General features: G+C 43.2%; 1 protein-coding gene across 3 annotated transcripts in view; it reads right to left on the bottom strand.

Moving 5' to 3' along the window:
• The window catches only part of prkcab (protein kinase C, alpha, b), an 88,225-nt gene that overhangs the window by 12,461 nt on the left and 53,010 nt on the right, over positions 1-22,754 (bottom strand). The window contains exons 4-9 of one of the 3 annotated variants that reach the window (XM_071516234.1): positions 15,938-16,049; positions 13,673-13,801; positions 4,893-5,049; positions 4,442-4,576; positions 2,729-2,844; positions 2,641-2,649 (exon numbers count right to left, since the gene is read on the bottom strand). In XM_071516234.1, coding sequence (XP_071372335.1) covers positions 2,641-2,649; positions 2,729-2,844; positions 4,442-4,576; positions 4,893-5,049; positions 13,673-13,801; positions 15,938-16,049 — 658 coding nt within the window. Of the gene's footprint in view, positions 1-1,531; positions 1,562-2,640; positions 2,650-2,728; positions 2,845-4,441; positions 4,577-4,892; positions 5,050-13,672; positions 13,802-15,937; positions 16,050-22,754 lie in introns of all 3 variants that reach the window. The other 2 variants (XM_071516233.1, XM_071516235.1) reach the window with 2 other exon arrangements.

The following is a 22,754-nucleotide window of genomic DNA, read 5'->3' as shown; positions in this document are numbered from 1 at the left end:
GCTGTTAGGAAATGCTTGAACAGGTGAAACATCTCAGAGAGTTGACTGTGTGTTCCTGTTCTTTGACTGATGCGGTAAACCCTTCCATTAAGGCAGCGATACACAGCCACTCAGATGTGCCTCAGTGTTGTTGCTTTAATCAGGCAGCAGCATCTTGTTGCCAGGAAACATTTGAAGAGATAGGTGATCCTGTGCTTGCTTTGTTGCCTGTTGCTGGGGGTGTTGCTCATCTAACCTGCAGCTTACACACAAAAAAATGCTTATTTTACTGTCACCCTAAGCTTGGAGAGACACCCAGTGGTCATTTAGAGAAGGGAAATACAAATACATTCACATAAACTTGACATGGATTAACATGGACAGATTGCCAATAGAAGATCAGGCAACAGCACATCGTACAAACAATTTAGAATAGCACATCCAACTGTTTCAAAATAAACAGAAGATAGACTATGCATTCAAAGTGGCCACAGAGTGGCTTTCAAACACACAAACAATGCAGCCACACACCAGTCTTAAAATTAATATAATGCTGCCACCATGTGGAGAGATTTGGCATGCACACCAAAGATATACATGTGCATTCATATGTACAGTTTGTGTGTATCAGTTACCATCCATGCTTAACCTCCGAACAGCCTTCTATAGTCCAGACTAATGACAGACTAGTAGAAGGCGGGGTGTAGACCACACTATCAGCCAATGAGGAGCAGGTGTGAGGCTCTCCTGGCCAATGACATTGCATTGATGGTGGTGAGGATGAAGACCCCACCAGAGGCCTGAGTGGTCCACAAATTTACTAACAACAATGCGGTGTGTGTGTGTGTGTGTGTGTGTGCATGTGTAAGAAAGAAAGTACGTACGTTAAAGGTGCTACATGAAGCATTTTAAAACATCAGTATATCATTGTCATATTAATTGTGAAACCTCTGAGATGATTGTTAGCCTCTGTCTCATGCAAGTGGTGTTGTTAGTTTCTACTGTTTCTACTGTGTCACTCAATATAAAATGCAGTGTAGCGGCTGGTAGAGGCTGCAAATCTTCTCAGTGAAGGTCTTGTTTGTTTACAGTAATCTCACTCATGTCTCATAATTAATGTGGTAATTATTTGTTGATGTTAAAATTAGATGTAGCACCTTTAAGTGTGTGTGAGTGAGTGAGCAAAATAAGGAGAGACAGAAGAAAGAGTGAAAGAAAGAGAAAAAGAGAGAAAGAAAGAAAGAAAGAAAGAAAGAAAGAAAGAAAGAAAGAAAGAGAGAAAGAAAGAAAGAAAGAAGCAGAAAGAGTGTATGTTGCGGCAGTGTTAGAGAGAAAAAAAAAGCATGTTATTCAGTGTGTGTTAACAGTGAGCAAATTGGGCTGCTTCAGCCAGATACTGTTGAGAGCCTTTGTTAGTAAATCAGATTCATTTGTGGAAGCCCAGCAGAGCTCCACAAACAATCGTACTAGGCGAGTGTGAGAGGTTGATGCATGGTGGAGAGAGAGGGGAAGAGAGAGAGAAAGACAGAGAGTGAGCAGGCAGAGGAGCTACCTTGAGATAGTGGATATTTAACTGGCAGGCCTAGAAGAGAGAAGAAACTCACTTGTTAGTCGGGTCAAGGGTTAGTTGATGTGTGCATGTGTGAATGTGCTTCTTCGCGGGACAGGGAATGGTGAAAAATACACATGTGGACACAAAAAGGGGGCAACAGAGAGAGAGGCTTTGATGATTTGTTATTTTGATCCGTTATAATTATCTATCTAGAAATCCTCCTTCCTAAAGGTCTGATGAAACAATCAAAGGCATGACTGGAAAACAGAATAAAACCCTGTTCTGTCACAGCGGCGTGCATCTTGCCCCGGTTTCCAAGGCAACACACACAGATGTGTGAAGACGCTAGGCTCAGAGGGAACTTAAGGCCAGCGTTGGAAGTGGAAAATTAAAAACAACAAAAACTCACTGTCTAGAGAGCTGGAGATGACATTCACACTCACGTATTTCTATACTCTTATGCACACTTGGACTTTAATAAAAGAAAACCTATCTCTCTTTCCTCTCTCTTCTTCACTCCCTTATTTTTCTGCACCTCTGCAATTTTTCATTACACTAGCCACCTTCTAACCCCAAGTTAAGAGTATTGGAAGACAGTAATTATGGTCCTCTTTTAATGTGTAGGCATGTGTCATGTGTTAACACAAACCTGCAATACACAGATTGGCCACTAGAGAGCGAGTGTCAGTTGCTATAAACCATCCACCAGACATGATTAAGCATGACTGGATGAGAGGACCAGAATAATACGGAGAAAGAAAAGGCGATGTTTCAAAATAGTAGAAAAAGAATCTCACTGGTCCATTCTGCCTACTCTACTCTACTCTAGATTAGGGCTCTCGGGGTTGGTGAGGCTTCCAGCTGAGATTAAATATGGGTTGAATTAAAGTCAAGAGTGTTCCCTTAGAACCCTTCACTCTAACGGCAGGAGAAAGTGATCTCCTCTCCGACAGACGGGGTGAAAAGCACAAGCAAGAACAGGATGAAGTTACCATGGTGACAGGAGAGTGGAACACGTTTGGTTAAAGTATGTGTGTGCATGTGTGTGTACAGTATGCGTGCGTGGGCTTGGGCATGTATTGCTGTGCAGCTGAGGTGAAACAGAGAACCTACTTGTGCTTTTATTGAATATTATCATTCATATATATATATATTTTTTTTTAAAAGACGCAGATGCCAGTCTGTCCTGTGAAAGACTTCGACTCCTCCTCGTCCTCACCTCAAACTTCTGTCGGAGCTCCAGGTTGACGTCGTCCACCTCCGGGATGGGCACGTTGTAGTACTCTCCCTCTTCCTGGTTCAGCATCTTATACCTGGGAAAAAAAAAAAAGAGAGAGAGAGAGAGAGACAGAGAGAGAGAGAGAGAGAGAGAGAGAGATTATCTAACAAATCATCATATTAATTTATCCTCTGTAGGTCTGTGGATCAGGTTAGTTTTTGATCCATCAATCTATCCATCATCCATCCCTCCCTCCCTCCATTCACCCACTCAGCTGTTTAACTATCCATCCCTACACCACTTTAATCACAAGTAGCTGTTGATTCCCATGGTTTGAGTATTTAGTGTCTGGATGTGACGCTGGCTGCTGTCTAGCAAACAGAGTGTGTATCTGTTGACAGGTTCTGCTCTCTGTCAGCACCAACTTGACTCAGCTTCCTCTCTAATGTACACATCCTCTTGGCCACTTTTCCAGGGACCTGGTATATACTAGACACTCTGTCACAAACACACAAACACACACACACATACGCACGCACTCTCACTCATCATTTTTATAGTAGTAGTGGTTTCCGATCAGCCGGTGCCAAGCTTCTTTATGCGTTGGTATTTCCAGGAGCCACAGCGGCGGTGAATCAGGCTTGGTTTAGGCTGGGCGACGGCAGGTATGCTAACATGGCCGTGGAAGAGAGACTTCAACCTCTCTGTGAGTGTGTGTTTATCAGTATGAAACAGAGCAGGTAGACAGAGACGGAGAGAGGAGGAAAGCCAGGCGGGTCGGTGCCAGCAGATGGTGTTTGTCAGTGTGAATGGAGCTGGATTTATGTCTGCGTCAGGCAAAGACGTGTCTGGGTTCTGCTGGGTGAAGTTGGGTGCATCGGTTAAGGCCGGGGCAGTTTAAAGTTAGCAATTTTGGTGCAGGCAAGTAATACATTTCTCTTTCCTCGTATTCAAAGTGAACTACATTGCTCTTGAAAACCACTTTTTTAGGACATTGTATTCGATAAAAGTTCTTTTCAGGTTTTATTTAGAGGTTTTAGGGTGTCTATTATTACCTATGATGAAAGAATTGCTATTTGAGACTTTCTGGAATCTCAACTTTCTGAGGGTGAAGGAGGCCGTTGAATATTGAAAAGGAAGTTATTTTCTATTTGTTGTCTGGTATTTTGCATTTCAAGTTTCCAAGCACCTCCCCAAGTGACCCTGACTCAATGTGAAGAGGCGTGGGTTCTTTGGATCAGTGTAATAATAATATGATAAACTAGGCGAGCAGGACTAAGGTCAATTCACTTCCAAAAAACTGTGAATTAATTAACAAATGATAGTCAGAGAAGTCAAAGATCTCTCTGTGCGCAATTAATGTCTGGTTCATTTCCAATACCTAAATAAAACAGGTGAGTACAGGTCAGCAGTAGTCGAGAGAAGCAGAATTTGTTTGTAATGTGATTTGGGAGAAATAGAAAATGAAATTCACGTCATGTTTTACTGCCCTTTATATGAGGAGCTGAGGTCGGAGTTACATATCTGCTGATTTCTTTTGGCGGGATGATGATAAAAAGGACAACTTCCTCGCACCACCAAGTTTTTCAGAATTTTGAAACCTGAAGAAAATCAACTTTCTGAATTATTTGAGTGAATGAAAGCGAATGGGATTCAGCCCTGAGAGAGAAGACTAGTGCTGGCAGACTGACCATCCGCAGGTAGGAGCTTTAATCAGCTCGGACACCCCAAAGGACATGGAGCCCATGAAGTCGTTCCGGGTGGTTCGGTCCCAGTCCCACACCTCGATGGACAGGCGGCGGTCTTTATCCGATGCCTTCAGCTTACTGAGAACACAGACGCAGGGCAGAAAGTGAGAACACAGACATACAGTACAAACATTGTCAAACAATGTCGTCCTTTAAATTACTTCTACTATTATTTCTACACATTTGCTTTCACCTAATGATGTTTCTTATTGCAGAGCTGCTTCTTTGGTGATGTCGCTGTCCTCCACTTTCTGTAACCTTCTTTCTGTGTCTTTTCTTTGCCTTGATTGTGAGGAACTTTGTAAACTTGAAAAGTGCTCTACAAATAGCCTAAAATGATACAAACGCACACATAGATGCACACGCACACACACACACACACTTTTCAACTCACAAAGTGAAGGACTCGTTCCAGCAGGGGTTGAGAGAGGAGCGGATGGTCCTGGTCTTCTGTTTGGTCTCGTTCTTTGGGTCTGGGATGAGCTTGAGTTTAACATAAGGGTCTGATAAACCATTAGGATCCATGGGAATGAGGTTCCTGGCTTCACCCACTAGACCAAGGGAGCAGGTGGGAGAGAGAGAGAGAGAGAGAGAGAGAGAGAGATTAAACAGAGGAAAGCTGTATATCATGGCCTTGTTTTCACTGCACCTGAAAAACAAGAGGTGGTAGAACAATTTGTATTTTTACTGTAGAAAGAGTGAGAGAGCTAGAGAGAGGAAGTGGGGTAAGAGAGAAAGAGAGAGAGAATGTGTGTGTGTGTGTCTGTGTGTGTGTGTGTGTGTGTGTGTGTATGTGTGTGTGTGCATGTCAGAGGCTTCAGTTAGCTACTGGCTCCTCAAATCACTCATCATGTATGTTACATAACAGGTGCTGCACAAGTTGACACAGTGTGAAATGGCAGCGACAGTATCACAAACACTGGTGGGTGTTATGGTGTGTGAACGCATTAAATCAACGACAAACAAGAAACAAAAGAGCTCAAAGAGTAATCGCCTCAACACCCTTTGTTGTAAAATAAGTAAATAAGACAGGGGCGATAACTAAATGATGCTCTCATTAGCGGAGGGACTGAATGGATCGGCTGTGGTTTAGTCAGTTATTATCAATAGTGTGCATGGCTGGATAAGGTGAGCAAATAATGCGATAGAGGCGTGACTGCTATCCTTCTGTGTGATAACTGACAAACAGAAAAAAAGAAGAGTGCTGTTACATAGCAACAAGGAAAGAGTAGGAGAGAAAGAGAGAGAGAGAGAAAGAGAGAGAGAGAGAGAGAGAGAGAGAGAGAGAGAGAGAGCATGCCACTTTCACCATGGCGACAGCATCTACAGTAATGGCCTATGGGCCAACTCTACCACTGCCCCACTTAGCAGTATCATCTGAAAAGACAAACAAATGTCAGCTACTGTACACTGTACATACTATACATTCACAGATGTCTGTGATGTGAAAATATTATTTATTCATTATTTTATTTTTATTTCACACAGACACTACAGAAACACTACAGAAAGAAATAAAGAAAGACAGTGTTTCATTAAAAAAAACAAAAAAACAAAAAAACAAAAAGCTAAACAATTATACAGTTGCCACACAAGGACACTCTAGATGAAAGACAAATGTGAGTGATAATAACAACACAAGACAGAACAATAGACGATACAACAGAGAAAACAATAATAGCTCTGCGTCCACATCTGAAGTTTCTGGAGAAAAACTGACAGTGAAGATGCTAAAACACGACCAAACTGTAACAGACTGAGAAGAGAAAACGGGATCACAGCGATCCTCTAAAGTCTCTTCATCAACTCTGTTCCAGCGCCCCACTCTGCATATTTAAATGTAATCAGACACAGTGGCAGGGGAAGTAGGCTAAGCGATTGGGAGGCTTGTTAACTGAATGTTTCAGAGTCAGTGTGAACTTTCGCACAGGGACACACTGACTGAGATTCTTTATTAAAACAGCGGTAAAATATTCTCACTCCAACGCTAAGATTTTCCGAGGGCTGAATACAGAGCAAACAACACAAACATTACAAAACCATTTGTCATGTGTCATTTATGGAAACACAAAACCATAGCAATCCTTTACAATATTTTAGAACGAATATTATAGGAATATATAGGAACATTATAGTGAAAAAAAAATGCCATAAAGGACAATAAGGTTACTATAAACTCACTATTGAGTACCACAGACAGACTATAAGTTCCATTAAGATTCCACAATACATGCATAACCAAATAACCACAAAGTAAAGCTTTCTCCTCACCATCCCCATATATAATGAAAACGGCTCTCAAAAAAAGGAGGAGAATAAAAAAACAACAATAGAATCTAGAAAAATGAGAGGAAAAACACTGTATGTGCCTTTTGTACATTTCTGGGTATTCCATTGTGTTATTCCATTCATGCTTCATCTAATTGTTTCTGCTGTATGAGTAGATGCCCACGCTTCATAAATTGTATAAAAGCCGTCCAGATATCGACATAAACATTCAGTTTACCTTTCAGTGTATATGTTATGTTTTCCACTGACATACAATGAAGCATATTTTTTATACAAGTACCAATGCTAAGCATGCTGGCTTTTTCCAGTTAATGGCATAATCAGTCGCTTTGCTTGTTTGTTTGTTGTTTTTTTTACATAAATTGATTGAAATTATTTCTTCTGTTCTTCCACTTACATCCAATAGAGGGCAGTGTAGGTCTCTTTTTCCAGAATGACATGTCTGACCAAAAAAAGCCCATGTCAGAAGTTTTTGTCTTGTTCAAGACTGTGTTCAACTGTAGAGTTCACTCAATATCCAGTACGAGTGTGTAGCTAATTCTCCCTCTCTCTCTCTCTCTCTAGCTCTCTCTCTCTCTGTGTCTCCCACTTGCCCTGAACCCAGAACCCCCCCACCCCCCCTACACACACACACACACCGTTTCACAAAGTCCCACAGACACACTGAGCTATCAGAAGCAGAACAAAAATCAGCATCCCACGTTCTCATCTGAATCCTTCCCTCTCCTGGTTGTGGCAGCGTCGAAGGCATCAGTCACTTCCATGGCAACGCTGGCATCACATCATCGCACCAAGTTCAACATGGCAGTAAACATATTAATAAGGCTCAGGCAAAAACACACACACACAAACACATGCATAGAAAGACATGCACATACATACATACTCCACACACACACACACATACACACACACACACACACACACACACACACACACAATGAAACACCATCATCAGCAGTGATCAAGGACCGTCTCTGCTGTCTGTTGTTGCTTAGATACAACAAGAGCTGCTTGCCGTCTGTATCCTCCCCTTTCCTCGCTCCGTCCTGACTTAGGAGACAGTACAAATGTGTGTGTGTGTGTGTGCATGCCTGTGTGTGTATGTGTGTCTTGTGTTTGTATTGTTTAGGTTAAAACAAATATTGCACAGACAACAAAGGCAAAAGTGCTTTTTAAAGGATAGTGGGTGACATAAATGCGAACACTTTTAGAGACTAGAGCCTCTATAGTTTAGAGATAATGAAGGACAAAGTTCAAGTTCTTTATTTTTCAAAATGGATATGTAGTGTTTTGAGATAGAACTCCGGTCTCATATCTCTTGTTTATGTTACCCGAAAAATGGAGAGAATTTCAATTGCAAATAATTTCTCCCCAACAAGGAAGCTACGGTGTAGCAACAAGTTTGAACTAAAACTAAAACACACACACACACACACACACACACACACAAAATGTCCACGCTAACATTAACTGCTGCATCTGAAGTGAATGTCTGCTCATTAACAAACATGCTACTGCTGAAAATGACATGTGATTTGGATCCGGAGGTTGTGTGTGTGTGTGTGTGTGTGTGTGTGTGTGTGTGTGTGTGTGTGTGTGTGTGTGTGTGTGTGTGTGTGTGTTTTAGTTTTAGTTCAAACTTGTTGCTACACCGTAGCTTCCTTGTTGGGGAGAAATTATTTGCAATTGAAATTCTCTCCAGCAGGGGGGGGGGGGGGGGGGCGGCTGCGGTGGGCAGACAGTGTAATCTCCTGAAAAGGCTTTGAAATTCAAATGCGTTGTTGCATAACAATGCAATGTGCAACCAATGAATGCCTGATAATCTGGGGAAGCTGCACGGCCAAAACACAAGCTGGGTGGATTCCTGCTGTTCGGCGTCAGGGATCTGAGGGCAGACGTCACACACTGCAAGGAGCAGGAACCCAAAATCAACTTAAGATCGACTTCTATTTCTGGTTGTCGTGATCGGATGAACTGGGGAATGTTACTAGAAGTGGAAGGGTTTTTAGAGGAAAATGAAACTCGTCTATGCTACATGAGTGGTACTTTTGGCTTTCCTACCCTGCCAACACCCCCCCTGAAAGCACCACTCCATGAGCACCTACTGGTTTTTCAATGAGAGAGGGGTTTAAGTGAATTTTTGAATAGCTTGAAGGAGAATGAGACCACCTGAGAGTCAGCACCCAAGAAAAACAAAAAAAAATATATAGAAAACAAGAACCATTTCTTCAGCTTGTTGTATAGGAAATGTAATTTTAAAACACAAGATTTGTATCGATTCTTTCTTTAAGACACCCACACACCCAATCAGATACAGACACGCACATGATTCTTAAAAAAAGAAAAGCCCTTAAAATGAGGGGTTTTGCCTTATAGTGAGGACATAATGCTAATATGACATATTAGGACTGTATTTATACCACAGGCCCCATGGCGCTGTGAGTTCTGGCAGTGGAAGAAAAATGTATTCTTGTTTGACCGTACTTTAAACCTGGGGCGAGCATGTCAGCTGTGGGAAACCTCACCCTGAGTAAACCGCTGTGCGCACACTGTGGCCCGGTCCTCGGATGCCCCAAGTGTGTGTGTGTGTGTATGTGTCTGTGTGTGTGTGTATCTAGGCAGGTCATGGCAGGACATTTCAACATTTGCATATTGGCGCTACATAAAAACTCCAGAATTACTGGCTGCTCATGCCCACAGGTTATTTGTGTCACTTTTGGTAGGAGAAGGATGAAGGAGAAGAAAGAGAGAAAGGGGATGAAGGAGGGGAAGTCAGTGGGGAAAAGAAAGGGAGATGGGGGAGAAGAGAGAAGAAGCAAGAGAGGGTGAGAGAGAGAGAGAGGATAGATCTAGGGAGAGGGAGCCATGCCGCATAAAAGGTAGAGAGGAAAAGCGAAAGAGACAGAGGACGCAGAGGAAGAAGAGGGGAATAAGAGGTGAGGAAGGGAGGAAGTGAAAAGGGGATGAGACAGGAGAGCCAGAAGAGAAAGGACAAGTCACTGAAAAAGAGGAGAGGAGAGGAGAGGAGAGGAGAGGAGAGGAGAGGAGAGGAGAGGAGAGGAGAGGAGAGGAGAGGAGAGGAGAGGGAAAGGACAGATGTTGATGGGTTGTTTAGGAAGAGGGAGAAACAAGAGAAACAAGGGACTACAAAGGAAAATGGATGAACTGAGGAGGGGGGACAAGCTGAGATATCGAAGGAGCAGATAGGAAACGATAATGGCAAATGTCAGTACGGGGGGAGGGATGGAGAGGTAGATAGAGGGAAAAAGGAGGAGGAGGAGGAGGAAGGGGAGAGGAGGGGCTGCAGAGAGAGCCTGGGAGATGTGTCTGTTTTCTTGGCTGGAAAGATTTAATCAAGTTCACATCAGTGCGGTGAACCACAAAGGCCTCCACTTGTCTGTGGGAGCCAGAGGGGAGTTGGAGAACAAGCTCAGGCTTCACTGTTCAGACCGCTGCCATATAAAAAAAACAACAACAAAAAAACAAAACAAAACAAAACACCACAGAACATACATTGCTTCCGCCTGGTCTCCCTCTTTTATATCTTTCCTCTCAGTCTCAGTCTTTCTCTCTTTTCCCCCTTTTCTGTTACTCTCTCCCACACACTGTCCTTCTCCCTACCCTTGTCTATTACTGGTTGCTTTGTGCTTCCTCCACCTCATTTGGTCTGTCTCTTTAATTTTTTTATTTCTCCCTTTCTATCTTTTTCTTTTCATCTGGTTCCTTGTAATTGAATCAGTCGCCATGTGATAAAAAAAAAATCCTTGGCCCACTTGAGGAGAGAGTGAGAGAGAGACAGACAGACAGGGAAACCGATTTTCAGTCATCACCTGCTTATTCATGCGCAGTCTTTCTTTTTGTTGTTGTTGTTGATGTTGTTGTTCTAAATCTTACTTATGAGTAGCTATGCTGGGTATAAAAACATCAACAGATGGCTGACGGCAGTGCAATGGAAGACATGATTAGTAGTGGAGTTGGGGTATTACCGTAGATGGGAAACGACAAGACAACTAAGATAAAGTATTGTAAACAAAGACAATTATTCTGAGAAACACACACAGACACACACAGAAAGACAGAGAGAGAGATAGAGGGAGAGAGAGAGAGAGAGAGAGAGAGAGAGAGAGAGAGAGAGAGAGATAGATAAAGAGAAAGAGAGAGGATAGCCATAGGATGCCAAGAAAGAGACACAGATTCAAGTCTGTTTCTTTAGTCTTCAGTTACTCAGCTAATGGCTCATCAAATCACTCACCACGTATGCTAATAGCAGGTGCTGCAAAACATACTGTCAAACAGGCCTTGAAGTTGACACAGTGTGAAATGGCACCGACAGTATGCATAAACAATGGTGGTGGGCGTTATGGTGTGTGAATGCATAAAATCAAGGACAAAGACACAACAGAGCCCAAAGAATAAAAGCCCAGGAGAGAGAGGGGAAGGGAGAGAGAGAGAGAGAGAGAGCACATCAATTTAAGATGGTAACAACTGCCCCCCTGTCTCCCCCCCTCTCTCTGAAAGTGAGCCAATGAGCCGGTTCAGCTCCAGCTCTGTCCATTTAGCATAATCTGAGAAGACTAAGACCGAGGTAACCGTGTCAACGAGACCTCCGCTCTTGCCACTGCTAATATATTGGCCCACGTGGATCATGTCCTCATTCTAGTCGACAACGGTTTTCACCATTATAAACACGGCCAATCCACAGACAGACAATAAGATATAATAAGATATGGCGAGGATGGGGAAATAAAACAGAACCCGCCACTGTATTTATAGTCAGTGCGGTGCTGTGTGCAGCGAGGACAAGCCGGGGTCTGCAGACCTCGTTCAGCAGACTAGCAGATGAAAAACAGACAAAAGAATTGGACAGAGTGTACAGTAGAGCGAGTAAAAAGGCTACTACATAATAAAGAATTGAAAAGCAATGTAAGCAGAGCGAACAAATGATGCAAGACTGTTAAAAACTCGCAGTTATACTGTGAATACAGCTCTCTAGACCTCTCTCTCTCTCTCTCTCTCTTTGTCTCTCTTTCTATTTCTCTCTCTCTTTCTCTGTCTCTTTCTCCCTCCATCTGGAAAATTGTCAAGACTACAAACACATACAACACACATTTTCATGAAAGCAATATATTTCCCAGTCAATCACATCTGCCGGCCTATTTCTAGCTGGAAGTTATTTCTGTTTGATCTTGACTGGGTTGAAAACACTTAACTGGCCTCAGCATTGGAACCCAGTCCACACCTGTCTCATCAGTGTCCCCAGGTGTGTGTGTGTGTGTGTGTGTGTGTGTGTGTGTGTGACAAGTAGTATGTGACAGATAAGAATAATTCCTTTTCAGACAAAAGTATTACATTTGAAAAACTAATTTCATTCTTGTCTTATTACAGTTATTACAGTATTCTATTTTCAGCACATGTAATTTCATTATTGGTTTCAGATGTATATTAGTACTGGTCACTGTTAAGATTGCAGCCAGTGACAAAAAGAGGAATGCAGATCAGTGATGCAGATCTTTTCTGTTAGGGTTAATTGTTCGTCGATCTGTTGGTAATGTCTCGGGGGCTCCAGTAGGGGGATCGCGCTCCTCTCCCTCACTTAATACAGAAGGCGAGAGCTGCGTGTCTCTTCATCCTTCTCCTGCTACTATTCCCCTGTTTAAGGTAATTACTGTCCACAATGCACTATAAATTTATGAGCACACGTTAGTAATAGTTTCTCTCATGTTACCGTTGTTTTATATGAAAGTAAGATACATGTTTTGTTGATATATTGTTGAAAGTTTCAGGCTAACTCCGTCGATGTATAAGCTAGCTGCCGGAGACCTCATGGTCCCTCCTTAGAGTCCGACTGTTTACCTTGTCGTAGTTGGTATTTAAGTTAGTTATTGTTACATTCATATATTTGTGCTGGTAAGCTGATAAAGTGTTTATATTATCTCTGTAAGAGCCTAGTTCATATGGCAGCAAAAATAGATAAGTTTAAAAGTTAAAAATATATCATAATTCAGATTTCATGTTGTAACTTAGGTAAAAAAAAGATCATTTGAGTAATTTAGATGAAGTTAAAAAGATACTCTAGTCATGGTAACTGTGGCCCTGAGACTGTGTTCATGCTTGAAAAATGCATTGTTTAAAATGTAACTTAATACAGACGAGTGAAGGCGAGAGCTGCGTGTTGTCTCTTCATCCTTCTTCCGTTACTATTCCCCTGTTTAAGGGCATAACGTGTGTGTGTGTGTGAGAGAGAGAGAGGGAGAGTGAGGGGTTGTGGAGGTGACCTAGCAGTCATTTTCTCTCCCTGCCAAAGGGCATTTACACTGTGGAGTTCTTCACTCCAGGTGCTGCTCTTGAGTGACAGGATAATTTGGAGGTGTTGAAAATACACACACCCATACAAGCACGCACACACACTCACACACACACACACACACAAACAGCTTATGAAAGCAGTCGTGACTGACCACTTTTATGCTGACACGGATGTACACTACACGTTTTTTTTTTTTTTACAATTCTCCATTTGTTTTTGTTTTCTTATAGGGTAAAATTTTTATTTACATTTTTAATATAGTTTTAGTTGTATGCTAGATGAGATTTTCATCTCGGTTTCAAAGCACAGTGTCCGACCATTTCAGCATTGCTTTGACTTCACTGTAATTTATCTACACTTCATACTTCATACTCCTGAATAGTTCATTAACACCACTCTTGGCATCCCCAAATATGAATAAGCCATGAGATTTTCTTTCAATGGTCTGAAAATTAACCAATTACAGGCGCATCGGGGAGCCACTTGCACACGTCACTCCAGCTAAGAACGAGCGGCAAAAAGTGCAGCGCACAGCCAAGCAACACACACTGATAGAGCTGAGGGGTGAGACCGACCTGTGACGTGTAGTCTGTCCCCGCCGACCTCGATCTTGAGGAAGAGGCGACCCCGGCGCTCCGTGTGGTCCGTCCCACACAGGCTTGGCACGTTGACCACACACTGCTTGTGGACGTTCATCTCGCAGGCTGGACAAAGACAGGACAAACCGCATGTACTGTGTGACATAAAGCATGTTGGGTTTGGCTGTAGAGAACATATTCAGATTTTAACGTGCACACTAAAGATGACACACACCTCTGGATAGAGAAAAAAGAAAATATTTATATTCAATCATACAGAAAAACAGACTGGGGATCTTTTGGCAGTGGCAGTAAGCTACCCTTACTGCCACTTATCTGCAGTTTGGACTGCAATAATTATATATAATTATATATATATTTTTTTTTACAGTAATGGGATTGAGTCTGTCACTCCTGAGTTCATGTTTTCATGCCAAAGACCCACAAATAGATACACATTAGGCTGAGGAACCCATCTAAGAAGAGATTTGTTTTAGGTATGACTCAGAACGAGAGAAATGAGAGGACAAAGTAAAAGCCATAATCAAAATTCCCATTGCTATACATTCTCAAAGGTGCTGCATGTAGTTTAACATCAATAAATCATCACCACATTAATTTTAGACAGTGTAATTACAGTAAACAGATGAGACCATTACCAAGAAGACTCTACACTGCATTTTACATTGTGTGCCACTGGGTCGGATGTTGCGGGGAATTTGCTGGATTGCGTTACGCCACAAAGGGAGATTACTTTACAGCACAGAACAAGGAGAGAGCTGCTGTTCTTCCAGCATAAACAGAGCTAAAGATTTCAGAGCTTCTTGCAATGACAGATGTTGCAATGAGAAAGAGATCGATGGTAAAATCCCTTCTAACGTGTTTATTCTCTTCAGTAAAGTAAAATAAAAAAAACCTTTGACTGAAGAAGCAACATCCTCTTTGTGACAGGAAGCAACAGGGCTTATGGGAAATGCGGTCTTAATGTTGACAAACGATGGCACTAACAATACTGCCGTGAGATAGAGGTTACTAATCGTTTCCGCCGGGGGTCTCATTTGTTTACGGTAATTATACCAAGGCAGCACAATTAATTTGACAATGATGTATTGATGTTTAAAAATGCCACACATACAGTAGCATCAATTTGCTAATTTCTCTGAATTTTGCTCTCTCTCTCTCTCTCTCGCTCGCTCGCTCTCTCTCTCGCTCACACACAGACACACACACACACGCACGCACACACACACACACACACACACACACACACTCAAATGAAGCCAAACAGATGAGGAACCAGAGGGGAGAGAGAGTATTCATTCCCTTCTTTTCCCCACTCCCTCATTATTTTCTCCTCTGTCCCCTCCCGGCCTCTAACTTTCTCTCTGACCTCCCCTTCCCTTCCCTTCCCCTCCCTTCTCCCTCTCCTCTGTATTTTCTGCCCTCTACCTCACTCTTCCTGTCCTCCATCTAGCCATCCATCTCTCTCTCCCTTCCTCCCTCCACCTGGCAGGCTTGTCAGGCTGACATGCTGGGAGGAGACAAGAGGAGAGATGGGGAAGTAACTCCTAATAGCGATGGCATCCCCACATCAATTTGTTCTGGTGTGCTCCCATTACCATCTGTGAGGAGGCCGTCACCAGAGACCCCACAGATGGATGGACAGAGTAAGAGGAGGAGAAAGGGAGGGAGGGTGATAGATGGAGACAACGTGGAAATGGGGGGGGGGGGGGGGGGAACAGGGGAGGTGGGATGAGGGATAAAACTGAGAAAGAAGAGAGTAAGGGAGAGAGAAAGAAAGGGAGTGAAGTGAGTAAGAGAGGAGGTAGGGAAAGAGGCGGTATGGGTGAGAGGATGAAAGTGGAAGAGAGCGAAAGGGAGAGAGATAGGGAGAAAGAGAGACAGAGGGAGAAAGAGGGAGACGGAGAGAGAGGAAGGAGAAATCAGAGGAGGAGAGATATTTAAACGAGGTAAATCTCTTCGAAGGATGGGGGTCACGTGCTCAGAAAGAAGGGAAGAGGGATTCAGAAAAAAGAGGTGAGAGAGGAGTGTAGGTGGAAAGAATGAGAGCGCAGCGGGGGCGGGACAGTATGGAGAACAGTGAATTCTGCCTCAGCTGCAGATGTGGCTGTGTGTAGTACAGTACCAGTCTATTCCCATCTGTTCTCATTATGGGCCAGCTCCAGGATGGGGACCAGCACAGCATAATCGGACAGACACAGGTGCACACACACACACACACACACACACACACACACTCACTGTCACATTTCATCCCTTGGTGGATGAGGCCATACAGCAGCGAGCCACAGTGGTCACAGAAGGTGGGACTGCCGTAGGAGTGGATCTTGAACTTGTGCTTGCTTCTGGGGTCCTGAGGAACAAAGAGAGGTGGCAGGATTCATTAAATCTGAGCTACCGGGGGATCGGCTCCGATCAAAACGGCAACATCGTTTTTAAAGAAAGGAAAAAACAGATTGCCTTTGATCGTGATCTAAGAACATTTCCAAAACATCTCTGTTCAAGTGCATATGAATATGAACTTTTCTCACAAGATGCTCCATCTATTTGTCACTTGTACAATAGTTCTATGAGGGCAAAGTTCTGCTGCTTTAATCCCTCAGAGATTAACACTAGAGTCAGTGACTGCTAAGTGCACTGCTAAGTGTTACATGGCATTTGTGCCAATATTTAGTATCTTTGAATCTGACTGTTTCCATGGCAAAAAATTTAAATAATTCCAAGTATTCAGTATTTTCCCCCAGAACGTTATGCTTGGCAGGGTGGAAAAGACTCTGATACAGCATTTAGACCAAGGGACACTAAAACTCTCCACTGAAACCCAGGTTAATAGTAATACTAAAACGAAAACTAATACTAATAGTAATACTGAATCAATACTGAATACTGGAATCTGAATCAAAATGTGACATTAGAATCGATTCAGGTAAAGGGTTCCCCATAGACAACAAGTGTAGTACTTGTCAGTTATATACTGTAATAAATTATCTGCATCAAACTGCATCATATCCATCATATCGGAACTGGTCGACGTTGATTGGCCAATATCTGGCCACTATATGACCCATAAATATCAGCTCAACCCGACTATACTATTTGTCTCACTGGAAACCAGCACACTGTAATGTTGTCTTCTGCCAAGAACATCAGAGGGATAGATGTGGGATATGAAAGGGCTGCTGGAACTGAGTCACTGGAGTGAAGAATGGGTCCCCCCCAGTACTTGTTGATGTGTGGAAAAACGAAGTGTTCAGAGTAACACAGTTGGGTTTTACTTGCCATGTTTCTACTTGCCCAGACAGAAAGAAGGAAATAAAAGAATAAGTGAAAAATCAAGAGAGACTGGAAATGCCAGGTATCTGTCTCTTTATCTGTTTATCTGTCTCTTCAGTTTCGTCAGTTTATCCATGCGTGGGAACCAAGCGGCCAAAACCACAGGTGAATTTTGAAGCTAATAAGGAAGTGGCGGCAAGCGGCAGTTCCTCTAATGTCCGCTAGAGGCCGGTTCCAAAAAGACTCCAATCCCGGCCCAACTCCATGCAAGTCAATGGGACCACAGCCCAACTTCTCACTCAATATAAAATCAATAAATTTTTTCGACAAGAGGTTATAGTCTCAGTAGCTAATTTCACTTCTTGTAATGTGTGTCCTTATGGCGATTTTCAAAATAATTGTGTCATAACGAGATATAACGGTTATAAAACAGGGTTGTTTTCCTAGTGATTGACACGTCGCCTGTCCAGTGTATCGACAGGTTGCCAATTATGGACCAGTAGTAGGTGGATAGTATAGATAGAGCCAATAGTGGTTCTGTGGACAACCCTCGGCCTCGCTTCGGCTTCATAAACCCAATTTTTTGGCTTCAAAACGGCCCTTCAGAAACCTATGGGTGACGTCACACTCACTACATCAATCTTTTTTTACAGTCTATGGTGGGAACATGTAAGGCTACAATGTCTTCATGTTTGGTATCACTTTTCCTTAACTTGCAGCCAACTTGCCTCCACCTACATCACCACATTTCATGTCACTGAGGTACAAATACACACGGCACAATAAGATAAGATAAGATAAGATAAGATAATACTTTATTGTCCGTTCTCATGGAAATTTGTCTTGCCTGACACAGCATTGAGCAAACACCCCATCAGAAAGACACAACACAATAGAGAAAAAAAAAAAAAAGACTGATGACTAATAATTCCAGGACCTGTCTTATCGAGCAACTGTTTATCTTGGCCAGAACATATGACACTAAGGCTGGGTAAAAATGTAGTTAATGAGTGAATGGGGATTGCTGCACAAGAAATCTCACTGAATGAAAGTGAACATGCAGGAACATGAAATTATGAGAATGTATCATACCGTTATTCTCTGCAACAGTTATGTTAGCTTACAGCATTTTCAATGGAATCTGATAATCAGCATGGTCAAATTACATTTCTTGGGAATCCATTCATATATTCCGAGTCAATAATGTGATAGCTGAGGCAAGCTACTTTTCCACAATCACCACAAAACAAACATAGCTGTAATTAGAGCCCTGCAAATGAGGGTGGGTGAACCCCTACTAGCGTTGCCTTCACCACACTGAAATCTGTCATAATGGATGTATCTGTAATTATACAGGCCACCGACTGAGTAAGTGGCTCCACGTCTCAGAAAAGTGCCCTTTTTCCATAAACACAAACATGCTAAATCAAGCACACAGGACAACAGAGGATGAAAGATAGAGTGAGAAAGAGAGAGAAAGTGTGTGTGTGTGTATGTGAGAGAGAGAGAGAGAGAGAGAGTTGTTGGGTAGTTCGCGTGTGATTGGCAGGGGAATGAGTCACTGGCGTGAGGATCCCGGCAAAGTCTAATTAGAATGTTCTTGTTTAATAAGCTTGCCTATTTTTGCTCCTTTCCTCCGGCCTTTCCAAGAGATATTTCTTCAGAAAAAAAGAAAAAAAAAAGAAGAGATAGTGTAGTGGTCATGTCCCTTGTGTCCCGAGTCTTCTTTCCTGTGTCCCCCTCTTTCTGTGACCCCTTTTAGCTTCCCTGCAGTATGAATAGTCATTCTTTTCCACTTTTCAATCGTGGGAATATTCAATTTATCAGGGGTTTGGATCTCTGGTTGGCCGTCTGTTCCTTGGGGATGTGGCTGCATCAGTCTGTGGCCCGGATCAAAAGAGAATGACTGACTGAACCACAGACAGCAGGGTCCGGGGAAGCAACAGAAGGAGCTATCTCCCTCCTTTCTCCCCCTGTCTTTGACTTTATCACTGTCTCTGGACAGCAGCTTCTGGATGTTTATGGCAAGCTTGCTCTTCTCTCTCTCATCTCTCTTTCTATATTTTCTCTCTTTTACTCTGTCTTATTGTCTCTTTGTCTGTACCCCCACTCTCTCCCTGTAAAATGGCAGGGTTTCCACATACTGTCATCCTGAGCCTTCGACTAGGTGCGACCCATTCCAGAAAGAGACTGAGAGAGGAAGTGTGTGAAGAGATAATTTCCTAAACTGTCAATGCCACCGGCTGCTATTTGTGTTTGTATGTGTGTGTGTGCACACCTGCATGTGTGCATGTGTTCATTCCATCCCAAAGGCCATCTTAGAGCCTTGTGTTGAGGCTGAAACCCAGAAAAGCACTGATGCGTTACACAACAACCGAACCTGAACAATTGCTCAGACCAAAGACCATTATGTCTCTCCTTCTTTCTCTGTCTCTGTCCATCTCTTCCGGTCTCTCTCCCCACTGATCTGTCTCTCCCCCTGCTGTACACCGGGCAAATGCCTGGGAGTGAATCACAATGAAGTTCATCCCTGCCTCCTCTCTCTTCTCTCCTCTCCAAGGTGCGACTGACAATTGATGGAGGGGTAAGGATTGAAGGGCCCAAGGGAAATGCCAGTTCACTTAGATGCACACACATACACACACACACACACACACACACACACGCACACATACCACAAAGCTTTCCCTGTTGGCTTTGCCTGAGTATATACACTGATTACTTACAAGGCTAAGGAGAGAGATTGTGTGTGTGTGTGTGTGTGTGTGTGTGTGTGAGAGAGAGAGAGAGAGAGAGAGAGAGAGAGAGAGAGAGAGAGAGAAAGAAAGTGTGTGTTTGTGTGTGTGAGAGAGAAAGAGAGAGAGAGAGAGAGAGAGAGAGAGATGGAGAAAAAAGAGAAAAAAGACTTTCGTTTCAGGTGATCTGTTTACACATGCACAGTCTTTGTTGTTTTTGTTGAAGCCACTTGCTATGACTAGTGTGAATACATGACTCACAAAGCATCAACGGACAGACAAACAGGTGAGGTCAAACAGAGGCTTAGTGGTGGAATTCATCTGAGTCTTTGCAAATACAATCATGTGGACACCTAAATCTACAAATTCAATTCAAAGCCAGCGTGGTTATTCATCATTTTACCCACACAGCCTGTACCCATCAAACATCATCGCAGCTATTTTAACATTTGGCGCCAGCACTGGTGAAATATGCTAGTGGACAAACTCTCAGCGCTTCACAGACAGAGATGCTGAGGCGCAGCCAGGAGGGAAGTTAGTTCCAGTGAGGCGAGACACCGCCGGACTCCTCGGAGCGTAACAAGGGCCAGAACGAGCGGAAGAGGAAGAAAGATGGTGATGAGAGTAGAGTGACGATGAGCCAAACATGGGTCTTGCTAATTATAGTCAGGCATTGACAGACACGTCACCACCTTAAGGTAATAATATCTGACTACTAACCAGAGATGTTCTGACTTTAACCGTCTCTGAATATGATGTGAGAGTGGAGAGGCGAATGTGATTCAAGACTGGGGTTAATTGGCTAATGGTCTAGGTAGCATCATTAGGATTATTTGTGGGACACTGTGCTCATGAATAGCCGATTCTCTGGACTAACCTTGTCATCTGTTTCACACACGTGGGGTCGACGGCTACGGCGACACAGCATAATTCCCTCATGATGCTTCATAGGCAAAGCCGTTTTCCAGCCAGTGATCTTGACCCTTGTTTCAATAGTTGATTTTATTTGATTTGATTGGTGGGCCTAGTGGTGAGAGATACTGTCCTTCAGCTAGAGGACCTGGGTTCAAGCCCCCTGTTGTCAAGCATCCTGCCTGATGAAGTGTCCCGAAGCAAGTCACTGAATCCCTACCAGCTCCAGGGGCACTGCTGTGTAGCCGACCCTGACCTCTGACCTCCCTGGAGGGGGGGACGAGAAAAGGGAATTTCCCTACAGAGGTCAATAAAGTAGTACTTTATTATCATCACTGAAAGACGCACAGTCACTCCGACTTAACGTACAGACATAGAACTTGACCCCCTTTTAGACTTTTTGGGATTTACTCGTGTTGGGAGACATCTAAGCAGTTGGAAGCAAGGGAGCTCAGAGGAGAAATATCTGACCTAAACCTGGCACTTGTCTATTATCCTGGCACTTCTAAGCTCAACACACAGCACAGTCACAGTAATGATATTCATCTTCTAGTGGGAAAAGTACAACGAAACATTACGACAAACGATAGAATTCCTGAAGTTAGAAGTCCTAACTCCTCAACTTAACAATTAGAAGCTGCTTTAGATTAAAGTTCTGATGCAGTAAAGATTTGTTGTATAATCAAAAAGTCAGTAGGACTATTTATGTGCTGCATAAACACATGGTAGATAATAGAAAAATGTTCCCCAAACATCACTGGGAGGAATAACATCTTTCCAAAACATCAACAAACAGAGAAACACTGCTGAAAAAAATAATTAAATTAAAACACTTACACTTATGCTGTGTGTGTTTGTGTGCGTGTGCATGTGCGTGTGTTGCGGGTAGGGGGTCTGGAGGGCACAAAGTTAACAACCATATAGTTGCCATGGTGATAATGGGTTAGAAATGATTCTGCGATAGATCGAGACTCAGGAGAGAGAAGGCAAACAGAAGAGCGAAAGAGCAGGAGTGAAAGAGGGAGAGAGCAACTTACTCGATTGCTTAATAAAATCAAATGTGTGCACGTTCTGGAACGACGGGCACAAAACGCAGAAATGAATAGGGATAAAAGAAAAGTAATGAAGGAAAGAACAGCACTGTATCTCGCAGAGAAAACAAGATTAATCTCAGAGCCAGGCGCATATCGTGACGATGCGCCACGGTCCTTCCCTCAAGGCTGAAGCTCAGCAGCTCAGCTAAAAGAAGAGAATAACTTTAACAGCAGAGGCAGAGGCCAGGCATTTTTCAGCCTCAGGTTGACAGGATTCTCAATATTTCTCTCCTCATAGCACAACCTCAAAACAACTAGTGCTGTCAGGCTATAGTCCAAACACACACTGCCCACAGCCTTGCCTGACAAAGCATTGGTAAGTCACTTACTGGCACTGAATGACCTTTTTGAAAGTGTGTGTGTGTGTGTGCATGAGAGAGAGAAAGAGAGAGAAAGAAAGATTATACTTATTTCTGTGTGTGCACGCAAGCGAGAGCAGAGAGAGACACAAAAGGGGGACGAAATGGATAGTGGGAAAGAAGAGAGAGATAGCGACAAAGAAACAGAAGTATACTATACCGAACACAAAAAAACAATGGAGAACAGCAGATCTGGAGACAAACAGAGACACATGGACAGAACAGGAGAGGATTGTCAGACTGGGCGTTTGCGAGGCTCAGTCGTACTGTATGTGTGTATGTGTGTTTGTTCGTGTGTCCGTGTGTAGTGTGGGCGGAGGTGGCATCGAAGTAACACCAGATCTCCAGGCCAAGAGCCGACAACGTGTGCCTCACCCATGAGGACTGATGGTTGAATAACGCCGAACCTGCTGTATTACTTGGAGCTGTTCGTGGCATCACTGTGCTGTCTTGCTAACTCCTTATCTGCTGCAAGGACAGCATGTTGAAGCAGGTGTTGCTTTCATTTCCATGGTACCAACTAAGACGCACGTTGACACGGTGAGAAAATTATGGATGACTGCTGCTTTCAAAAGGAGAGGATTTAGAAAAGAAAGGCGGATTTAGTTAGAATTTTGAATGGAACAAATTTGGAATTCCCCTCCTGCCCTCACACACACACACACACACACACACACACACACAC

Source organism: Centroberyx affinis, unplaced genomic scaffold (genome assembly GCF_046629955.1).
Source record: "Centroberyx affinis isolate AG114_WGS23_722 - 3 ecotype Tasmania unplaced genomic scaffold, CSIRO-AGI_Caff_v1 ptg000395l_1, whole genome shotgun sequence".
In the NCBI taxonomy this organism is placed as follows: Eukaryota; Metazoa; Chordata; class Actinopteri; order Beryciformes; family Berycidae; genus Centroberyx; species Centroberyx affinis.
Note: the sequence above shows the minus strand (reverse complement) of the source record. Positions and strands in the feature narration are given on the sequence as shown.